General features: G+C 39.8%; 1 protein-coding gene across 2 annotated transcripts in view; it reads left to right on the top strand.

Annotated features, from left to right (window-relative positions):
- Nucleotides 1-23876, top strand: part of LOC108239503 (neurocan core protein) — a 45364-nt gene that overhangs the window by 14564 nt on the left and 6924 nt on the right. For both annotated transcript variants that reach the window (XM_017422244.3, XM_017422243.3), the window contains exons 3-16: nucleotides 2261-2458; nucleotides 3673-3855; nucleotides 4321-4495; nucleotides 6174-6301; nucleotides 7490-7774; nucleotides 8319-8456; nucleotides 8588-8671; nucleotides 8745-8902; nucleotides 8996-9152; nucleotides 12634-13917; nucleotides 18691-18807; nucleotides 20378-20491; nucleotides 22720-22771; nucleotides 22990-23096. In XM_017422244.3, coding sequence (XP_017277733.1) covers nucleotides 2261-2458; nucleotides 3673-3855; nucleotides 4321-4495; nucleotides 6174-6301; nucleotides 7490-7774; nucleotides 8319-8456; nucleotides 8588-8671; nucleotides 8745-8902; nucleotides 8996-9152; nucleotides 12634-13917; nucleotides 18691-18807; nucleotides 20378-20491; nucleotides 22720-22771; nucleotides 22990-23096 — 3180 coding nt within the window. The remainder of the gene's footprint in view (nucleotides 1-2260; nucleotides 2459-3672; nucleotides 3856-4320; nucleotides 4496-6173; nucleotides 6302-7489; nucleotides 7775-8318; nucleotides 8457-8587; nucleotides 8672-8744; nucleotides 8903-8995; nucleotides 9153-12633; nucleotides 13918-18690; nucleotides 18808-20377; nucleotides 20492-22719; nucleotides 22772-22989; nucleotides 23097-23876) is intronic.

Raw genomic sequence — 23876 nt, 5'->3', positions numbered from 1 at the left:
CAAAAGGTGAAAATAGAAACAATCATTTATCTTTCAAGTTTGTATTAAATTTATCACTGCACGCCTGCACACAACAAAGTACAAAAACATGGGAGGAATGGAGAATACAGTTTGTAATATAAACAAATGTAAAACAAAGGATTTTAAAATATAACTCAGAATACAAAATATTAAAAGTGAGAAAAAAAACAACTCAGTACGTCTTCATTCGTTGGTAGCAACATATCTGAAAAACTTGAAAAAAGAAAGAAAAAAGTGCTAAAAAGAAACAGCTAGAGGAAAGCATTGCTACAAAGAACAATAATGAGCTATTTAAAAAAAAAATCCCAAAACACACTCAATAGAGCTGTAGCTTTTCTGGTATGTAAACATGGAGAGAGACGCTGCTGTTGGACAAAAACTGTTGTTAAAATAGCAGAAGAAAAACTGAAATTTTGTAAGAAAATAAAAACATTTTTGTGCTAAAAATATCTCTCTAACTTCCTGGACATCAGCATAGTTTACCCAGCGCTGGAATGAACAGCACATAGTTGAAATATTTGCAAAATGTTCACACTTTAAACAGTTTTTGTGTTAAAGAAATGTTTGTAAAGAAAGATTATTTGTGTCTTTTAAATATCATATTGATGTTTAGTTATTATTTTACAGTATGTTGGTTATTTTGTGCTGGACTCCTGTTTGTTTACAGGCCAGTTATTATTATTGTGAGCAAAGGAACAGATGGGTCCTAACCTTACTTTTTACAACACTGCCTGTTTTGTTTTTATCCTTTTAGTCTATTTTTCTGCTTCAATGCTGCAGCTTGTCATGCAGACTGTCTCAGCGTCTGCTGGTAGATACAACATCTTAGACTAACTCTTGTCCTCCATCGGCGCAGCTCGCTGGTTTTCTCTGACAGTCGTTCTTCCTCTGTTTTTGTGATTTCTGTGATTACGTGTGATTTGTGGAGAGCTAACAGGAGCGTCTGCAGCTCACAGAGACGCCCCTGGGGCCGGAGTGGTGGTGGGGGGTGGTTCAGACTCTGAAAGCCATCCTATCTGAATGCAAATGGAAGTGTCTGTGTGGGATTTGATTCCACTTTGTGCGTTATTCCAAATAAGGCTTTTATGTATATAAAAGACAGGTTTTATTGTCCTTTTTTGTGTTGGAAGTACTTTAACTAATTGTTTCTGCTTTTCACAGATTTCAGTATGTGACAGAGCAGGGGTAGTTTTCACATTTGGTTTGTATACAAATTATACATCACAGCGTAGGGATTCTTGTCTTCTTTCACACAGTGTGTCTCTCACCGCTGTAGGACTTAGTTTTTTCTTTCAAATCCCCCAGAATGCAGACAGTCTATACCCAAACATTCAGACAGTCATATTTTAGCTCAAAATATACTCTTCGAAAGTAAAAGTGAAGATTTTATTTTTCACTTATCATATCTCCTACATAAAACAAAAAAAAAAACATAAAAATTCACATGTGTGACCACCAGTCTTCTGCTGTTCACACTTAAAAAATTTTTTTAAGATAAGCTTTAATAGTTTTTGCACAGCAGCTGTTTGAGGCTTACTTTTCAGTCTGTTTCTGTCTGCCTCTCATTAACTTGGCAGTCAGGGAATTACAGACAGGCATGTGGTTACCATGGTGCCTATATTTATTTATTTATTTATTTATTTTTAACCTTTAGTTCTCTTTACATTTCTTATACAGTTTATAGCTTAAATTGTGCTTTTTAGGGCAGAGGCACCTTTCAAACAATCTTTAGTTGACAATATATTAATATAGATTGATAATAGCCATGACTGAAATATAATAATAAAAAAATTAAACGTATTTATGTCTCAGCTGACATTATTATGATGACAGATGATTGACCTCCATCTTTTGTTTAACCTGACATTTTTCTCTTTAGGTTTTTGCACAATCTTTGTAACAGGCAGATTCTCCAACTCCTAATGTTTGCTCTCTGAGTGTATCTATGTGCTGATTTTTAAAAACACACACAAAAAGAACGAGTTTAAACATGAATGAGAAATATTTTTTTTTCATTATCATCATATATCAACACTGTTGCCATACAGTCATTGGGTAATTAATTTTCAAGCTTTATGTTTTTACCCTATAAATGTACTTGTTGTAAATTATTTTAATAGAAATTCAAATGATCGAAATAGAAAAAAATGACCAACAGTTATAAAAAATATGCCATTTTATTAATTTTCTTCTTTTTCACATGTCATAATCAGTTTTTTTCTGTCCTCTTTCGCTGCAGCCTCCTCCGTGGTGAACATGCGTAGGATCAGCCATCCTACAGTCCAACAGACGCTCGCCGGCAAAGTTGTCCTCCCCTGTGTCTTCACCCTCCAGACCAGCTCCTCCGCCCAGCCTCCACACCTCCTGTGGACCCACAGCAGACCACCAGCAGGAGGCCAAGGGACTCCTCTGGAGCAGATTGTACTTTCTGCAAAAGGTGAAACAAAAACAAAAACACAACATATCTAATCTGATCTGCTTAGTTATTGTTTTACTGAAGTGATGCGTTTCCATCATTTTTTGTTTTGCTTTATTTATTGTACAGCACTTTGGTTCAATCTGTGTGGTTTAAAATGTGCTTTATAGGTAAACGGACACTGGCGATGCTCAGACTGACAGTTTAACACTGCAGTATAAATCAGTTCAACTCAAAAGTTCATCGTACTTCTAAATGTGTAAAATTACCTGGGTTGGAAAAGGGAAGGGTAAAGTCACCACATCTGCAAAACTTTACAGGATTGGCAGCTTTCAGGAACATTGTTTTCTTTTTAAAGCTCTGAAAATCCACAAGAGGAAAGAAAAAAAATACAGTTGGACAACATGACCGAGTCACATTTGCTTAAGGAATTAAAAAGTATCCTTCTTTGCATGACAGAGTTTTAGACAACAAAATTGTGCGATTTGTTAGTACTCGGAGTGAGTGATGGGGATAACTCTCGACTACTACTACGCCAAAGTTTAGCTCAATATCTATAAAACTATGTCCATAAAATATCTATAAAGATTGATTGGCTGTGTTGGCCAATTTTAATCAAGTTGACTCCAAAAGTTTGTTGTAGATGCACATCCAATGATTAGTTTAGGAGAATTTCATTCAAATGCAACCAGTGGTTCGTGAGATATTTTGCTAACAAACAGACAAACACACATAGAGACATAGGTAATTATATAATCATCCACCTTTCAAAATGAAACCTGAAAGCAGGGCCGATATTAGTGTAAATATTTGTGATAAATGAAGGCAGTAGTGTGAGTGAAATGGATGTTTGGGGTCTATTACAGCTTTTATCAGGTGATGGGGAGGATTACAGAATTACATCCTGGACAAAGAGCAAAGATCAATTTAGACTCTCCAGTTTTCCCAACATGCACCTTTTTGACCATCACTGGGAGTATTTAACAAACAGAATGAAAACAATACTGGTGTTTTGTGTTCAGCCACTGAGAAAAGTGAAAAAGTCTTTCGGGTTTTAAAAAAGTGCAATTGTTCTAACTTTTCACAGTTATGAAAACAAATCACTGATAGGAAACAAACAGAGCTGATGTTTTTTATGTTTTATTGGACTATTATAAAGTTTAGCTGCTGCTCATAAATCCTGCAGCATGCCAGCAGACATTTGGATTGAAGAAAGCTCTCTGTTTGTGCCAAAGGTGATGTAATCAAGGTGAATAAGGCTTTCAGCGGCCGCGTTATGCTGCCAGGATACTCTGCCAGCCCTCTGAATGCCACCATGGAGATCTCCGGTCTCCGCACTGACGACTCAGGCACTTACCGCTGTCAGGTCGCCATGGGCAACCACTACGAGCGAGACACCGTGCCCCTGGTGGTCTCCGGTAAGTGCAGCAACCTCTAATGAGAGAAAACAATTAAACTGATGCTGCATTTATACAAGAGGCTGTAAAATATTCCTCTTAGTTAATGAATCCATTTTTGTTGTCTTCTTTTTTCAGTGCAGTTTTCATGTGTTAATATACAGCAGATAATGGCAGCTTTTAAAGCACAGCCAACCCCTTTTAGCTCCATTTAATTAAACATTATTACATAAACATCATACTGACTGGTTTAATTAATGTATATTTATGCTGTCTGTGCATGTGTATTTTTTTTGTTTCCTTGTTTTACACTTAAATAATTGTGTAATTATTTTAATTTACGTGTTTGGGCTGAATAAGTGATCATTCTTTATTTGTTTTTCAGCAAAATTTATTCAGAATCTGAAACAGAGATTAATTCAACTATTTCAGGCCACAACTTTGTTTGTGTGTACATTTTTCTTACATGTCGTTGTGTGTGTGTAGGGGTGGTGTTTCACTACCAGGCGCCTGAGGCCCGTTATGCCCTCTCCTTCGCCGACGCCCAGCGTGCCTGCGAGGAAACCTCGGCTGAGATTGCGTCGCCGGCCCAGCTGTGGGCAGCGTACCATGACGGGTTTTCCAGCTGTTCAGCCGGATGGTTGAATGATCAGACTGTCCGGTGAGGGCTCGATCACTTCTTCGTACCTTCGTGTCACGCACTCATTGAGTTGTTTGGACCGCAACCAATGATTACACCTATTTACGCCTAATTTCGAATGATAAGAGCCTGTGGTTCCTATTCATTTATTTAAATCAAGCACTAAAATCAAATGAGATTTTACAAACTGGTCTGTCAATCTGATAAATATGAGAGCAGAAATCTCTCACATGAAACCTGAGAAACTGATTGATTGTTTTAACCTGATGTTATGAGATTATTGGTGCCATCAGTGGAGAAAGAATTAAAGATATCAATTCTTTCATTCGACGTATCCCTGCTCCATGTGTCCCTGCTGCAGGCCTGTGTAATCCATACAAATAAAGTGAGTTTTTGTTTTGAACCTAGAAGCAACTGAAGCTTGCTTAAATGTAATTGGTAAATGTTCAGACCAAAAACAAAAACCAGGAGGCTTTTGGTATGAAAACCTCATCTCTTGCGAACAGATTCTGCACCTAAAGATATACTTTGATTTGTTTCTTTAATTGGTTTTAGGATCATTAGTTTGTGTCCAAAGGTATTTCGGTCTGCACCCTTTGAAAAGCAAGAAAAATAAAAGAAACTCTCATTTCTCAGGTTATTTTGCATTTGTGTTTTTGTGCAGCAGCAGAAACCTTGAAGAAACTTTCAAAGCATCGAAGCGGGCAATAATAAATCGCTCTTTTCAGAATCTTTACGGATTGATCTAACTTTGGAGGTCACTTTAATTTAATTTTTCAACCAAGAGTTAGACCCAAACCCATAATATTGCTCTTGAATCAGTCAGTTTCTCTGTGAACCTTGAGGGCAACACTTTGATTGTTCTTCCACAAAACTGCAAATTAAAACAAACCTCAGGATCCTCAAGTATTGACACTGATGCTGGAGCGTCAATAATTCTGGTGCCAGACACTGAATGAATGAACCAGCCATCGTTTATGGTTGATATTTCTCCTTTTCTTCCTTAGTGGTGTGAAAACTTTATGTTGCTGAGCGCTACTCTGTCCTGTCTGCAGGGAGTTCTGGGATTAGGCGCCAGTTTCCACGCTGCAGTGTGATTACCTGTAAATTTGTTTTTCACTGCGTAAGAAAATGGAGATGTGGCACGAGAATGTGTGAAGGTGTGAATTGCATGAGTCTTCAGCTCAGTCTGCGAGACTGGAAAGCCCCGCCAGGAAAATGTTTGTGAAATGACGGTGCGACCGTAAGAAGATTTGCTCACTTTCGCCTGCAGGATTTCTGCCCTAACCTGAAATTACAGCTGAACATCTCTTCCCCTCCCTCCTAGTTATTGTTCTACTCTGAAAGCTGTTATTTCCTATAAATAAGTCTGCTAATTTCCAACATAGAGGACATTTTCTTTATTTGACCTGTTTCTTCTCTCTCTTTTTTGCCCCATCATCCACTTGGGGAATGTGCTACTATTAGCGCTCTTGTTTCCTAAATTATTTAAATTCTGTGCACTTTTGAAGTGAGGGCAAACAAGAAGTTATTTATTTATTTATTTAGCTGACATTTAAAAATCTTAGCAAAAACGCACTTTGCTTTATGAGGTGAGATCAACTTATTGTGGAAAAATGCTCACGAGACATTTATGTTGTTCATATATATATATAGCAGATAAGACTTATTTTGGTCTTCCACATGTTTCTGTCCACAGTTATTCGCTCCAGTCGCCAGAGCTCGGTTGCTATGGACACAAGGAGTATTCAGCTGGAGTGAGAAATTATGGGAAGAGAGACCCGAAAGAGATGTTTGATGTGTACTGTTTTGCTAAAGAACTGGATGGTACACACACACACACACCCACACACACACAAACATAAAACACATCAGTGTCACCGCTTTTGGCTTTCATACTGATACTTGCATCATATTCTGCTGTAGCATAAAAGAAATAGTGTGGGGATATTTTTTAAATCTTTCTTTTTTTTTCTCTCTTTCCAAATAAACCCAGTAAAAAACACCAACCAGCAGTGTCTTAAGGAGTTGTTTTTATTTCTAGCACCAAAAACTGATATCCCTACATGTCTCACAGCTCCATTGTTGTTAAAAGTATCTTGAAAACACTAAAATAAAAATAAAAAATTTTCATTATGTGACATGTCATTTTGAAAAATGCACCCTGGCTCAGTTTAGTTTTGTCTCAGAGTCACTGACCTGAGGCTCCTTAGTGTTTTAACTAAGATACATACAAAATTAAACCCTGTTACACATTTTTTAAAAAGTTTTTGTAAGAAATTGCAATTTAAATAGATTATATCTTTATTATTGTTGCAGGTTTTGCAACAAAATCTGGATATAGCAGTCCAGATGCAGCCTAAAAAACCATTAATAATCAAATTTAAAGTTAGCAGCACATAATGCAGCTCAGTACTCAGTACCTGGTAAGTACCGGGCTGTATTGTGCACCTCTACCGCTCCATCCACATTTTGTACATGTACCTAAAGAGTAGCAGATATGTACCCTGTAAATACCAGGTAGGTATGTGCCCTTTAAGTACCATGTACATGCCCAATGAGTACCAGGTATATGTCCTGTAAGTACCAAGTACATGCCTGATAAGTACAATGTATGTACCAGGTAGTGAGTACCTGATGAGTTTTAGATACATACTGGGATGGATTGTATATTTCTGCCAAATTATGTATATTTACTATTATACAGACTCACAAGCAGTCTTATTCACAATCATTGATGCATTCATATTTGTAAAACTATCATCGAAAGAACTGGATGAACACAGAGTTCTTTTAGTTGGTTTTTTATATATATATAATAAAGCTTTTTAAATGGTTGACCTTCAGCCTGAGTGCCACAGACTGAAGTGACAGAGGTATAAACAAGCTGTTAGCAGTGTTTCTGTGCTGCTACCTTCAGAATCCAAGTGTATATTTATTGAATCAACGTGTCTAAAACGGGGTTTTCATCTTCTGTGTGTAGATGATTTTCTGTCTGAAATGTTTGTCCTCCAGGTGAGGTGTTCCACTCCTCGGTCCCAGGCAGGCTGTCGCTGTCTTCAGCCTCAGACCGCTGCGTGTCCCTCGGAGGCCAGTTGGCCACTGTGGGACAGCTTTATTTGGCGTGGAGGGCCGGCCTGGACAGCTGCGCCCCGGGATGGCTGTCTGACGGCAGCGTCCGCTACCCAGTGGCCTGGCCTCGTCCAGAATGTGGAGGAAGCCAGCCGGGAGTCCACACCGTCACGCCCAACACCACCGCTGACAACACTACAGCTTTATATGACGCTTACTGCTACAGAGGTATCATCCCATAGGAGAATCCCAAAAAAGGTTAAACACAAAAACAACTGGACTTCTGTTCTGTAGCCGAATAGAAGTCCAGTTGTTTTTGTGTTTGGGACATGAGAATCTACACCAGCATCCCACAGGAGAACAACTACTGGCTATAATTTTGTAATACTGTTTTATATCAACGAAAAGAAAATCCGATGTGACTAATGAAATGAGTGAACAAATGTTTAAATCTTCCATCTCACTTCTGACTGAAGCGTTGTTGGGTGTTAATGCAGTAAAAATGACAATAAAAGTCATTGCTGCTGTTGTAGCTATGGCAACACTCATTTCTAATCATGTATCCAAGAACCTGCTGGATTGACAGGCGCTTTGTGTGTGTGTGAGAGAGAGATAGAGAGAGAGAGAGAGAACAAAGACAAGGAACGTTAAATACCAAGATTTTCAGTTGTCAGTACAGCAATCTGTTGTTTGCAAACAATTTAAAACAAATCAAGATTTTAGACATTTCAGGGATTTACGAGCGCAAACATCTCTTTAATTCGTTCCTTAGGTAAAGTGAAGGATACAGGCTCGGAGATTTACACCTCCCAGTGGAAGCCCTGGAGCTATCTCACAGGCTTGAGTGATGCTGAGTCTGCAGCGACCGACAGCTCCAATCTGACTACACAGCAAACCACCACGCTCACAGGTTTTACATTCATCTAACACTGGCTCAGTTATGGTGTCTTAAACCAGTTTGTCAAGTGGAAAACGCACCGGCCCCTGTAGAAATGAATTACTATTGATTGCAAGTCTGATGTTTATTGCAAATTCCTGCAGCATCCTCAGAAGGCAGTGACGTTTCCCCTTCCAGCTGGACAGGAATGGTTGACCTTGAAGAAGAGGAGTCCCCTCACGGCGTTTGTAAGTCTTATGCTGAAGTCTAAAGAGTTTTCCAAACTGGATGAACAGTTACTGATGTTATAATCATCTGAAGCCACAGACCCCTGGTCCTCAGAGTCATCGGCGTCATTCGTTACCCTCCAGCTGATCCCAGGACACACCTCCTTCGACTGGAGAGAACTGCAGGAGCCTGGGCCCGACTCGGAGGAGTTTCTCCGACCTCCGGTTCACCCGACTCCAGCTGAGAAAAAGGTTGGTTTAAACTTCAAAGGCTCAACTAGGACAACCTAATGTCTAATCTGAAGCAGTTTTGCTCAGGTGCTAACTGTTTACTTTTTGCTTTAGGTGATCTCTAAGATTGTTAAGTCCATTTGGAAGCCTTGGAACTACCTGGTGGGGACCGGAGACGAGGAGGGAACCCAAGCTCCAAGTGAACATGCAGAGGAAGAGGAGACTGTAACAAAAGAGACTGAATCAAATCCCTCCAGCCCTGCATCACCAGGTAAATGCTTCTGTCTTCTTTTAAACCTGAAAGTGGCTCACTAACCTGCTACCTTTTTTGTTAACAAATGTAACTTTTCTTTTATTTGCAATTTCTCAGACTGTAGAAAGGTTTTTTTTTTTACTTTGTAACAGTGACTGTATCACATGCAGTGCAGAGTGGAAACAGAAACTTCAGAGAAACCTCATCTTCTCTCTCCACCATCCTCCTGGCTGTGTCTTGTTCTAAAAGATATCTCATTTCCTAAACATGCCTGAGGGAGAGAGTTTCTTTTGCAGAATAGCACCCACCACATCTTAAAAAACAAGGCTTGAGTTTCTTGTGTGTCCATAAAGGTGCATTTTGGCCACAGTAATGCTGCACAGTGTAACATTGTGGCTGGGAAGCCCAATAAAATGCTGATTATTATTTAGAGCATTTAAAGCAACATTCGTAAATTCTTTGAAAGCGGTAAAATTAATGGAGTGGAAAAACTGCTGCGAGCTTGAAATCTGGAGACGAGCTGGAGTCACGCTGACCTTTCTCTGACGCGCAGCTTGCCGCTCCTGGTGAGACGATAACAAGCTGTGATTGATAGCAGGTGGAACAGCTGATACAGCTGGCTGTAAGCTCGCATCAGAGCTCCTGGAAGTGAGACACAGTTTACACGATTAAAAATGATTGTTTTTGTCTTCTTCTTTTGTTACTAATGCTTGGCCGCAACAAAAAGTGCTTACCTTTATTATTAGTTTCTATTGAGGGAAAATGCCAGAAAAATGTAATTTAATGCTACTAGTATTCTTCAGGCCACATTTAAAGAACAACCATTCAAATGACTGCTAATGAAGTTTATAATAAAAAAAATAAGAGGCTTCTAATTTAAATTTTGACTGACTTAAAGGCCTAGCATTTCTTGAAGGAATGCATATCGCCCGCTATCGGGCATGCCAGAGTTTTAGACAAAGATCATGTTACATTGAAAAGTAATGTTTTGATCAAACCTCTAAAATAACTTTATCATGCAATACTGCAATATCTTGTTTAATTTGTTATCTCTCAGATGTGTTGTGAATGACTCTCAGTTACTACTTCACCAAATCTTAGCTCAATATGTGTAAAACTGACTGCGTTATAGCCATTTATGTGTCAGCTGGCTGTGGCGGCCATCTTGAATTGGACTGACGTCAAAAGTTAATCAGTTGTAGATGCAGACTCAGTCATTACTTTTTTGATTTAAATAAAATTCACCCAACTTGTTCATAAGATTTGTTTTCCTACAGACAAACACACAGAGAGACACAGGCAAAAACATTATCACCCTTTCATCAGTAATAATATACTGAGCATCTTTTCCAGGGACTGATAACTCACACTGAAATAAACAGTTTTTTATCTCTAAGGGTTTCAGATTCATCAGCGTCTGTCCTTCAGAGAGCAGCTGAAAGCCCTTTACAGAAAAAGAAAAAGCCTGTGGAGGATTATATAATTTTTTTACTTCCGATGAATGTTTTTTGCGTGTCCTCACCACGTCTGAACGGGCGGCCTGTGTTTTTAACGCTGAGCAACAGGCTTGGGGAATATGTGTCGAGAAAATCAAGTTCCCTTCAAACACAAATCCATGAATTACAAAATAGTGAAATCCATCTCATCCGGCCTCTTTTCCTATTTCCCATGTTTCAGGGCGTCCTGTGGGTTGGCAGAGCTCTGTGTGCTGGCAGTGAGTGGAAGTGGTTTTCAAACAGCAGGTTGAGTGTTTGTTGAAACTGTGTTACAGAGACGCTGATTTAATTCTGAGGCAATTTATGTGACTGTGGTGCTTTTTGAGCTTCTGACTCTGGCACGAAGATGTTTGTGTCTGTCATCACAGAGGCTTTTCTTTTGAAATGATATTTTTAAAATGTTTATCATAAGGTGTTTTTCTCCACTTTTAATATACGCTGTCATCTCGGGTTATGACAAATTATTTCACCCATGGGTAAAAATTGCAGGTTTCAAACTGATGTTTTTCTCTTGGCAATACCGTTTGTTGTTTAATGCTGCAATCAGGTCGCATGAAAGAGACGGTAAAAATGTCTGAAAAACTGCAAGCATTTGCATTGCTGAAAAGGACTGTATGATTGCAGAGTGGGATTTTCTGATGCTAAAATGCAAAACAGTCATAATAAAACTTGATATGAAATGTTTCTGGTTTGTAATTTAATTCATCTTTAGTTGATGTAATTGCATTAGTTAGTTTCCTCGTTCCTTCCACATTGGTGTTATTTTGCTGTTTGGCATTTTCAATCAGAAATCAGTCACTCGTGTAATAATTTGAAAGCTCGCACTCAGTCTGACGAATGTCGCCTGAAAGGGATAGTTTGGACTTTTTGAAGTAGTGTTCTGTGGTGTTGTTGTCAGTAATCAATGTCTTACCTGCAGCAGAACTTGTTCAGAGCGTTATCAGTTTGTATTTGTTGCGGAAGAAAATCAATTTCCAGGCACTGTTAGATGAAATCACTCAAACAGGTTTGTTTATGTATGGTGCACGACATACAGAGAGCCTTAAAGACAATTAAGAATTAACATCAGAGTCCCAGATTTGAACAGGAAGCTCCAAATCAAAGCTCTGTACCTCCAGAGTCCACACAGGAGTTTATATCTAAAATATTAGAATGTTGGTAGGAGAGGAGGAGACAGGAAGCAAGGTCAGTCTGGTTTCAGTGAAGAGTAACAGGGTCATTTGGTGAAAACCTCATAGGCTGTGGAATCCATGCATTACACAGTCAGGTGTTATGGTATAAAAACCTTGCCACAACATATTTCAGTGGGAGATGAACCAACAACTACTCAGAGCAGGACCACTGTTGCATTAGATGCTTCTTTATTCTGCAGACTGAGGTGACTGCAGTCCATTGCCAGCATTCATCCATATGAACAGCATTTTGTGAAATGTTTTATAAATGATTGTTAATGCTTTATACAGTGCTTACAAACGTATGAATACCCTGTTTGTTAAGGATTAATAACGCCTTTATAAAGGGGCCCTCATTAAGTGCTACTGCTAAGTTTCTCATAGAAAATGTCTGCCTGATATTCAAACTGAGAATGATCTGAGCAAAGTCTACTGCAGGTAAGCTACTGACTACTTATATCAACTTCAGAACACCATTTGAAAAAAACCCCAACATGCTAGCTTTTCTTTTAACATTCATTTTGTAGCATTTGTAAGTTATATTGATCTCAGTGACCTAAGGGCTCAGTATAGAGAGGAGCTAAATGTTTGGCACTATCAAAACCTTGTCACTGAATGTTTTTCTTCACAGGATCCACAGAGCTTTGCAGGTATTGGGTAAATGTACACATTGCTGCTACAGTATAGAGAAGAGCAGCTGATGAAATCTCGAACAGATTACGAGTGTTTGTTTAGTGGCCTTTGGCAAACCGGAGAGAATCTTTCAGATAATTTTCATGGCTTTGATTTTTGCACTCATTGCCATGACTGCTTGTTTTGTGCCCTGCAAAGGTCTGTTTTCCTGGGGAAGTTCATGGTTCATCAGTCAGCCTGTGGAGAAAACAACACCAACCAGTGAAGGTTCACCCACTCATCTGGCATCGACATTGACTTTGTCCACGGGCTCTCCGACAACAGAGAGCACAGAGATCTCAGAGAACACAGAGACTCATACGTCCACTCCCTCCAGACCTTCCCTTGAAATCACCTCCTCTGGTAAAGAAACCTGGATCACTGTTGAAATGGAGACAACAACCTCGGCAGCTGGCAAGAGAGAGGAAACCATGACCTCCAGAGCCAGCGGCAGAGGAGGAAGAGGAAGGGGGAAGAAGAACAGAGGGGAAGACAGGAAAAGAGGGGAGGAAAGGGGGAAAGGAGAGGAAGAAGGAAGTGGAGAAATTACCGGCGCCGAAGCGAAAGGAGAGATTCAAGTCGCACGTCGGCCAGTTGGGACAAGAGAAAGGTCCAGAGAAAGAAACAGAGAGAGGGGTCACAGGAAAGGACACGCCTCCAAGACCACCACCACGACCACCATTATCACCACCAGCAGTCCTCTGGAAACCACAGGAATGACCACAACTGGGACAGATGGGGACCTTCCTACATCTGAACATCAACCCACCATATCAGGATCAGAAAACTCATCCCTCTCAGTCTCACAAGAACCACAACAAACTCTGTCCCCTTCTCCATCACTGTTGCCGACGACCTCACCATCCATGTCACCGTCCACCTCAGCATCCACCTCAGCATCCACCTCAGCATCCACCTCAGCATCCACCTCACCATCCACCTCACCGTCCACCTTACCATCCACTTCACTGTCCACGTCGTCCACCTCACCGTCCACATCTCCTTCTGAATCGACGCAGTCAGAATCCCTGCATGAATCTCACTCTCTCCATCCATTACCATCCGATCCTGCTTCGCCCTCCTCACCTCCAAACATTTCCTCGTCCCCGTCCTATTCCCCGACCCCATCCTACTCCCCCTCTCTGTCCCTGCTGCCTTCCCAGCCCACGTTACAGACTCAGACTGTCCAATCAGCTACGTCTCCTCACACAGAGATCAATGACAGCTCCACAGACTCCCTAACCACACTTCATATGGTCCCAGAAGAAGGGCTGTCCGTAAACACTTCTCTGGATGATCCTCTGTCAGTGCCGGCACCCCAAGATGACGAGGAGGCTGCCTGGTCTCATGTCGTGGGTTCGGGGGCCCTCTTACCAGGTAACATGGAGGAGGAGAGCAACAGAGGAGGCGCCAACATCAGCGCCACAACTCTCAGTCCAACAGGTGAGCATCATGTTATTAAAAGTCGTTTTAGATTACTTTTCTTTGTTAGTTTTTGTGTCTGGGTTTAGATCCCTGTGGGATGTTTGTATCTTTGTCTTATTTTTCAGTGTCTTGTTGGTTTATGCTACAGCAAATCATTTGTTTTGGTTTAAGAAATCATAATGAATCAGCAGAAAGTGTTTTCTGTTTCTGTAAATGAAGCGGTTGTGTTTTCAACAAATAGCTTGGGGCTCTTCGCCGCAGTAACTGGGATAATGTATAGAAGACACTTTCACCCTTTACATTAATTTTTTTTCTCTCCTTAAGCCTCTGGACATTTTCTGTTTTTAACCTTTATTTGTTCTGTTCAAATAAGGCGGTTTAATCATTCTTGTAGATTCACTTCCTTGCTTGCTACGTAAGCGTTTCTGTGATTGTTGCCGTATCTGCACATTAAGTGGTCTGAAGGCTAATTGTAGATCTTAAAGGTCGTAAAAGCTGCAGTAGGAATAAAACCAATAGGTGAAAAAAAATTATGACTTTGGTGCAACTGTTTTTTTATTTTATTTTATTTTTTAACACAGTCAGCTGTTTTCGTCTGTTTCGTGGCATTTTAATTACCCGGGTCAGTTAAATGAGTGACTGACATTGAGACAGGGTCTAAAAGACAGATCATTACTAGCAATACATGGCTGAAAGTTGTTAGTATGTGTTATTTATTTACATGCAACTATTTTCAAAAAACAGCATCTCAGTATGCTCCAGCTGGATTGTAGCATAGCTCAAAAGAAGTATGATAAGAATGATTTTATTCTGAAATCCCACTGTGTTTTCACAAAAGCTCATCAGAGACATAAAAAGGGAAGGCCTTGTGAAAAAACAAATGTTGTCTTAAATTAATGTTTTGTTACTGTGTCTAAGCAAATGTAGTTTTTTTTAATTCTCTAAGAAATGCAGAGCATCTGAAATGGTGTTTCTTTTATGAAAGTTTGACAAGAAATTTTAGCAAACCATATAATCCCCCCCCCTAACCATCTTTGTACCTGTCGGTTTGTGAAGTGGAAGGAGGAGGATTTGGACCCAAAATGCAGACAACACCAAGGAGCTCCAAAATTAAACTAATTTATTTTTAAAAGAGACAAAAACAAAGGGCTGACGTGGCAGTGAATAACAAAAAAAGAAAAAACTCATATAATGGTAAACTGGGAACAACAGGCAGACAACATGAAGAAACTAGACTGAACATGCCAGCAACAATGAACCAATGAGTAAATGAGGAAAATGAACAGGCTTTAAAGGCGGGGGTGATTTGTAAGTAGACACAGGTGATTGATTAAAACAAGGGACAGGTGTGGGTGGTTGAGGCAGATTGATGAGGGAACTACTGAGGGAGAATGGGTGAATTATGACAGGGGACACAAGGAGCAAAAACTACACAAGAACTTAATAAACTAAACACAGGGTAAACAAGAAATACAACAGAATTACATAAACGTAACAATGAACTGAATAAAAACAAAACTTATAAATAACTCAAATCCTAACAGTCTCATTCAGAGATCCTGCTGCTTTGAGACGATGATGCCAACAACCACATTAAATACTTCCTTCCTTTGCAGCTTAAAACAAGACAAAAGGCAACTTTTGGCAGGACTTCATCCAGGAAATTTGAGTTTTTATCTAGTCAAATCCACAACCTTTTAGACTTCATTTTCACCTACTTTGTTTAAAGGTTTAAAAGACTCAGACAGAATTAGGAATTATTGACTATCTTTAGACATCTGAACTGTGCAGTTTTATAGTAAATTGGTTTGCCAAAAAAAGAAGAAAAAAGGTCTCATTCTTTTTGTAGTCAGTTCAGTAATTTTGCTTGTACCGAATCTGCAAACAACACAAAATTGTGGTGCACATGAGAAAAATAACTTCCACTGAAATGTAAAGAAGATGCACAATTTCTGTTTATCTGCGTGGATGTAAGAGACAGTTACTTCAGTCTTTATCATGATTTGCCATGATACTGAGCTGCAAAACGATGAAAAAGAGGGAATTATCCTTTAAGACTGCTTTCTCATTTTCTTTAACCTTGCCATTGAATGATTTATTCAAACAATTCAGTGCTTTTTTCCCCCTCCACCCAGGTGCATACTTTTTATTCCCACAGCATGCCAAGAACACATCCCCACCACCGTCCACAATCTGATGATTAAATCTGCAGCACCGTACTTCTCAGCGAAGCACTGGGCTGGCCACCTGCTTTACTACTCTTTTCTTGCTTGATAATGAGAGCAAACACGGGAAACATCCAATCGGCGAGTGTCTAAAAGCCCTATGGGTGTTGTGGTTATCGCACGTTTCTGCGCTGATTTATTCTTTGTTGCCTTTGAAAGCAGCTCATGTTTGTGACAGAGATCGAGGAGCCTGCTGCAGACGGAGAACAGCTGTAAACTGTATCAACGAGGAGCCGAGGGCGACCATCTGGGCCGCTGGTGCTCAGTATGAGGGTTGATTGATTGACTGAGAGACCCTGGAGTCATGCAGGCAGAGGGGCCACAAACACACAAACACACACTGATATCTTTGCTCCACAAACAGCACACAGTTGAATTGGACTAGATAAACAGCTTCCTGCTTTTATTTTTATTTCATGTACATGCTCCAGCTCCAGTTCGGTCTCTTTTAGCTGGGGGTTCATGATGATGGTGGTGGTTAATATTTGCTCAAAAGGCTGGATCAGAGAGCACTTCATCATTCAGTTCAATCAACGAGAATGAAAAGAAAAGGAGAAGCTGAAGGGTGGACTGCAGGACCTTCACCAGCAGCATATTCTTATATTTCTTTCCACTGTCAGGTCTTCTCAGTCAGAGGTTCTGTCTGCAACCACTTCCTTTTGCCAACCGATGCTAACTTGTTGTGTGAATTCTGATTCAGCACACTGTTGTTTTTCTGCTTTTTTATTTTGCCATATTTTGTTTGCAACTTTTATACGTTTCAGACTATTTAACTTTATTGACAAATTTTATCCATAGAAATACAGTGACATCCCTTTAATTCCTTCAAAAATATTCTTCTCTTTGAAATCTGGTCCAACATATTGTCTCTGTTTTCATCTTCCTGTGCTACCTTTAGTTTTTAGCTACTGTCCTGCTACTTTTGGCTTTCAGCTAGGCTTTTGCTGCTGTTAGTTTTGACTACTGTTTTGTCAGCTTTTAACATTTTAACAGTCTTTTGCTACTTTTAGCTTCTAGTTAGTTTTTTGTTACCTTTAACTAGCATTTTCCTGCTTTTTGCTTTTGATCAGATGTTTGTTGCCTGTTAGCTTTAGCTAGTGTTCTGCTTCTTTTAACTTTAACAACTCATTTTCAGCTTCTTTCAGCAGCCATTCAGGACTCAGCGTTCACACTGAATTTTCAGTTTCCCTTCTTACTTCAGGTGTTTACTGGAATAAAAAGCCGATCGTTTTTCTGTGCCGGCACCTGCGATATAATATCCTCCACCTGTCATGTCTCCGCAGACGTATAAACTGGATTTTGCAGCTTCCAGCTGATTATTGTTGTTTGTTTGTTTGTGTTGGTGTTGTGCAGAGCAGAGGACAGTCTTCCCTGTCAGCTCCTTCCACGGAGTATTGATTTTTCTACACCACTCACTTTAATGAACGACCAACCACGCTCGGTTTATCTAACGCGCACACATAAAATCTGCAGTAAATCTTCTTGTCAGAACAGCTGATATTTGTCAAGACGTGCCGTGACCTTGACTGATGTGAGCAGTGCAAATGAAACGAAACGAAATTAAATGCACACACGACTTCAGCAGGATTCAAACCACGAGCAGAGAGCAGTCGGGTGAAGCATTTAATTGTAGAAATGAACCGACAGGGATGTCATTCTTATGTTCTTGGGACTGAAAACCCTCAATCTGCTGTTATCTTTGTTAATTCTCAACTTCTATTGATGAGAATGTAGACGATGAGCTGTTGAAATGTAGTTACTGAAGAGGCTCAGCCCGAGGGCTTATCATCGCCACAGTATTGATTTTTACTCATCGTGCCATGTAAACACAAACAGAAAACCTTCACAAACTGACACCATCACCCCCACCTCCACCCTCCACCCCGTCCTATAAGCAGCCTTCAGTGTCAGAGACTGAGCAGGCAGAACAAAGCCTCCCACAGCTGAGCTCCAGCAGCCGGACTGAAGGAGCGGTGGTTTTCAAAGACCTCAAGTTGTAATAATGAGCAGGTTGGGGGGAGGAAACATGTGGTGGTGGGTGAATTGATATGTAAATGTGCGTTTGTGGAAGGAGACCACACATACGCAGACGTTTAGGGGCTGAATAGTGGAAAATGAAGCACTCGGCGGGAGGTCTGCTCATTTCTGTTGAGGATGGCTAATGTCTGAAGTTCTCACGCTGCCCACCACGCCTGGTGGAGCGAGCGAGGCTTCGCTTTCCGTATGGTTGCCATGACAACGGTGGCGGTGAGTGGATGCCGGGGTTGGAGCTCTCCGACTTTGCATGCTTTTGAAAAGAGTCAAAGGGGGAAATGGATATGCATGTGCTGTAACTGCGGGTTTTGGCTGACCTGCACAGATGGAAAATTAGTGGGGCAGACTTCTTTTTTTTTTAAATCATACAAATTTCAGTTCCACTTAAAATCCAAGTCAAGGCAGCGACATTAGGCTTAAATTCTCAGATTTGTTTTTGCCAAGGAAGTCAATATGTTCACTTTGGATGCATCTGATTAAGAAAAAAAAACCCTCCCTAATTAATCCCATCCCCCATGTCTGTCTCATTTAGCCGAGGTGGAGCCCTGCGTGACAAACCTGTGTCTGCACGGAGGGAAGTGCCTTCCTCAGGGAGCTGGCTACAGCTGCTACTGTCCACAAGGATACGCTGGAGAGAACTGTGAGATCGGTGGGTCATACACACATGTGCACAATCTCACACAGCAAAAGAACACACACTCATATAAACATTGATATATATATACAGGCTGATAGGCAGGTCAAAGGTCACGCTGTCTCTTGCAGCGCGAGAGAAGTTGGAGTGAGAGTTCAAAGGTTGTCTGTCAGAGAAAGATGGTGGTTATGGCTTTCGCTTGGAAAAAATGTGCTGCAAAGAAAACATTTCTGCTCCATGATGCTAAATGAAAACTCAACACAAATTACTAAATTCTAACTTGCTTTTAGGACATATTTTGTCTTGGATATTTAAAGTAGTTCTGACCTCTGGTTTCCATCTGTAAATTTATCCTCAACAAACTGTCCGCTTTCTCTTTTTCATTCACCTTTAAAAAACAGCGTTTTTCATAAATAGTTAAATTACGTTTTGCTGAAAGGTTAAAGTCTTTACACACGTTAAGGCCTCAGTGAGGGCTAAAGTTAAAACCTTGGCTTCGAAAGGGTTCAAATATAATCTTAGTTACTCTCACACGCTGCAGCCTACTTTACTGATTGGTCATAAAATGAATCTTGAATGCTCTGACGATGAAATATGGACGCCTTGAATGAGGCTAAAGGTCATTTGAGTTTGATCTGTCGGGCATGTTTAGCTCCTCACAGTCGCTGACCTTTTACACGGCTCAGCTTTTCTGCTTCAGACTAAGAAACGGTTAACATGTGAGGAAATACTTCAAAGTCATTTTGATCTTGTAGATTCCTCGTGTCAAAGCGCTGTGAGCTTTGATACATTTCTGCAGAACCTGGAATTATTTTGTTGTCTCAGGACCCCGAAAAAATACACTGCTGTGAAAATTATTTGTCCTATTTTTGTCACGCTAAAGTAATAATTTACCGATCTTGACAGAGAAATGTTTGCTCTGACATTTTTTTTTTTTTTTTTTTGGTTTGTTTTCATGAAGCAGAGAGCATGTTGTGGAGCAGCTGCCTTTGGATTTGTTGGGTATCTGCTGCTGCTGAAAGCCGCCTCAGCAGGGGAGACTTCTGCCAGAATGGGGGGGTTGAATCCAAACCCTCTGGCTGTGTTCAGCCTCTCTGCTGACTCATACAACAAATTTATAGCTGCACTGTAGTTGCATTAAAGTAAAAGCCACGGTGAAGCAGCTTTTCTTGTCCTCAGAATAATGTTTGTAAATAAAAACAATATACAGGGATATAAAAAAGATTACAAACACCAAGAAGAATAAAAATGTGTTGGCTCTGCAAACATGTAAAACAAACGTTTTAGCGCTTTCAGTGACTTCCTTTACAAAAGGACGAGGCTAAAACAGGAAAATGGGGAGAAATTCTTCTATCTGCATTCTGCTCACACCCTTTTTGAATTATGATAATGCACACACCAACATGGGCAGATTTCAGTATTTAAAGCAGGACTAATAGGCGTCTCATTTTGAGTCAGAATTTGAATAGCTGCACATTTCCCCCCTTTTGTCTTTGTGAGCATCACTCGAGATGAATACATTATTTGAATTTGAAGCCTAATGAGATCTGCAACCGGTCTCCTCCCGCTGCCTTTTTCTCCGCAGACGTTGATGACTGCCAGTCCGAGCCGTGTGAAAATGGAGGAACTTGCGTCGACAAGATTGATTCATTCCTCTGCCTTTGCCTGCCGAGCTACGGGGGGGACACGTGTGAGAAAGGTGAGGCGGAGAGTGCTGCAGTCGTGCAGATGGAGAAATATCAGGTGACTCCAAGCTGTGCAAGAGAATTGTGATGCGACGCTTGTTTGCTTGGACCGTATAATTCATTGTTGTGTTTGCGCTATTCCCAGTCATCCGTTTCTCGTGTTAAAGGAATCGTAGTTTGCTTTGCAGGTGGAAGTCATCCTGATCAGTGTGCAGCGCCCGTCCGTGCTGTATGCCAGAACTCAGTATCAGAAGCCTCATCTCTCCTTACATATCTGACGATGTGTCTGTGTGTCACAGGGCTGCAGGGTGACACACACTGACTGAATCTCAAAGATATGCACACACTTTTCTGTTTGCACATTTTTTCAGTCAACAGAGAAACTTTGGAGGTTCAGACTCCTGGCCACATATCAAAACTTGTGACAGGAAACAGAACTTCATCACTCCTGTACAGTTCTGTAGGTCTATTACCTAAAAAAAAAACCCACTCAATTACATGATTACTTCAATTAGTAGGAAAGTAATATAAGTGTTAGTGGCTAATCAAAGGTTTTCATTTTTAAAGCTGACAAGTTTATTTTTAAGTAACTTTATGTTGTTTTTATAGTGCTATGTAGGCAAAAAAGCAACTTCTACCTCTGAATGTTGCATCTCTTCATAACATAACGTTTCCTCCTTCTTATCTGAGGTAACATTTTTACCGTCATGGTAAGAAGTAAAGGTTTTTAATACATCAGAGCATAATGAGAGCTTTGTCTTCACCACATCTTAAAATACAGCTTCACAAAAACAACCATCCAAGGCATAATAATATAAATAAATATATATATACATACATATTAGAATAACCTTAAGCCTAATCATTCAGTATCTTTTGCAGCAAACACTTTAAGTTATTAAATTCTGTGTCAGGTAATAATCTATGCCATCTTGTAGTAATTTCAGTCAATGAGTTCCATTTTTTGTTTTGAGGACATTTGTAGCAAACAGTTCTTATGTTCCCACCAAATAATCAAAAACAAGTTGATGCCTCTACTTTACCATCGCAGCACCATTTCTTTTTCTTCTACAGCCACTTTATTGTAACTTTTCTCATGCTTTTTGCATCATCCTCCCAGTTTCATCCAAGTTTTTTGAAGCCAGACGAATGATCTCACATTTGACACGATAATATTTTTTAGTACCGAAGAGTTTATGGTTGACTCAATGACTGCAAGGTGTCGAAACGCTATAGTTGTAAAACAAGCCCAAATCATCAGCCTTCCACCACCGTGTTTAAGTTAATATGAGGTGTTTTTGCTGATATGCTGTGTTTAGCTTTCACCAAATGTTGTCCTATGTTGTCTTAGAGAAAATAGTTGTTCTCTTGGCAGCCTTTCCAAATTACTTACAGTATGCTTTCATTGTTTTTTGTTTTGTTTTTTTCAAATTCTACTAATATTTTTTAAGATTCTAGTTCTAGCAGACACATCTGAAGCTGTTTTCTAAATATCAACCAGACTAAACCTTCACTAAGCCAAACATGTTTCTACAGTCTGTCTAATGAGAAGAAATGGAAAAATCAGAGTCCATGTTAGACACTCAGAGAGACATTTTGAAGCAATAAATGAGCTCATATCAGGTTGTCGGTTCATAATTCAACACAAAAACAAGCCAGTCTGGTCTCCTGAGCATGCTCAGTGTGAGTAACCAACACAAACACACACACACACAGAGGAAAGATTGACAGCAGAGTCAGCAGAGTGATTCTCATCTGAACACACTCAAACCCACGTTCATGTTCTCACTTTCAGATGTGCTGATTCACCACCACCTAACATCCACCTCCAGCTCCAAGCCTAGAGCTAGATCTGTGTATGTGTGTGTGTGTGTGTGTGTGTGTGTGTGTGTGTGTGTTGTGCACTAGCAGTAATGAGGAATAATGAATATCTAACCTTTGCAGTTATAAATGAATGCTTAGGCCTCGGTGTTATTAATGAAAACCAATACTGCAGAGAAAGGGTCACATGTGCGGTGAATTGAAAATAAGCACATATAATTGCAACTCATGTATTTAGCTTCTCAAGATGACACAGTCGTATATTTTGGGGTTTTATTTGCCAAATGAGATAAAGCACTCCTGTTTCCTTGCTCCTTCCACGTTTTCTGTTTTATTTTAATCTCAGTGTAGTTTGGCCGCCTCAGTTTGACTATAAGTTTAAGAGGAAATTGTTTTCACTTCTCTCATTTCCTTTACTCAGATATCGAAGGTTGTGAGCACGGCTGGAGGAAGTTTCACGGCCACTGCTACAGGTATGACTGATTAAAAACTGTCTTTAGTTGTAAAACAAATGGGGTTGTAATACGTCTTCCTGAAACAACTCATCCCTCATCCACCTGCATTGCTTTTTTATAGCCTCAAGTCACCCATGATATACTCACAGCCCCGCTCTGAACCATTTAAACCTGTCTGGCTGCATAATAAATGACATATAAAGCTTCACATGAGCTTTAATGGCGTCCTCCCACAGGTATTTCAGCCACAGACACACCTGGGAGGATGCAGAGAAAGACTGCAGGGAGCACAGTGCACATCTCAGCAGCGTCCTGTCCAGCACTGAGCAGGAGTTTATTAACGGTATGTGTGGCCGTGTGGGGTCGGATGATTTGGTTTTCTTCTAATATTACTAATAATGTCTTCTTAAAATAAAAACAAGAGACCTAAAAACCTTACATGAATACAATCCAGTCTGACCTTAGCTAAACACAAACTAGGTGTATAAAATTAAAGGTATTATTTACTAAATGGTATTGTTGCTTCACTGATAAAGCAAGAAGAAGCGGATCAACAAAAAAAATGATCAGAAGAACAAAGTGAACTAGAAAATTTAGCAATTTATGCAAACATGCAGTGTGATTGCTGAGCGCTGAATGACCGCTGAAATGTGTTTAAAGCTTTAAACAAGCAGAACAGAAGCTAGAATCAGCATCTCAGTAACTCCAGCCTAAAATTAGCACAGCGATTATTAAAAGCTAAGATTATCAAAACTGTGGCTAAATGTTCAAATTAGCAAAACAGTAACTAAAAACAAAACAGCAGCTATACGCTAAAATGATCAAAACAGTAGTTAAAACCTGAAATTAGCTAAACAAAACTTTAAAGCTAAAAGAAGATAAAGTTAAAATCCCTATTCATTTTATTGAAACCAAAAAAACTTGTTAAAAATGTTTAATATTTAAAAAAAAATAATAGTCATATACAGGTGCTGGTCATAAATTAGAATATCATGAAAAAGTAGATTGATTTCAGTAATTCCATTTAAAAAGTGAAACTTGTATATTATATTCATACATTACATACAAACTCATATATTTCAAATGTTTATTTCGTTTAATTTTGATGATTACAAATGACAAC

This window comes from Kryptolebias marmoratus, linkage group LG20, assembly GCF_001649575.2.
Source record: "Kryptolebias marmoratus isolate JLee-2015 linkage group LG20, ASM164957v2, whole genome shotgun sequence".
Classification (NCBI taxonomy): domain Eukaryota; kingdom Metazoa; phylum Chordata; class Actinopteri; order Cyprinodontiformes; family Rivulidae; genus Kryptolebias; species Kryptolebias marmoratus.
Note: the sequence above shows the minus strand (reverse complement) of the source record. Positions and strands in the feature narration are given on the sequence as shown.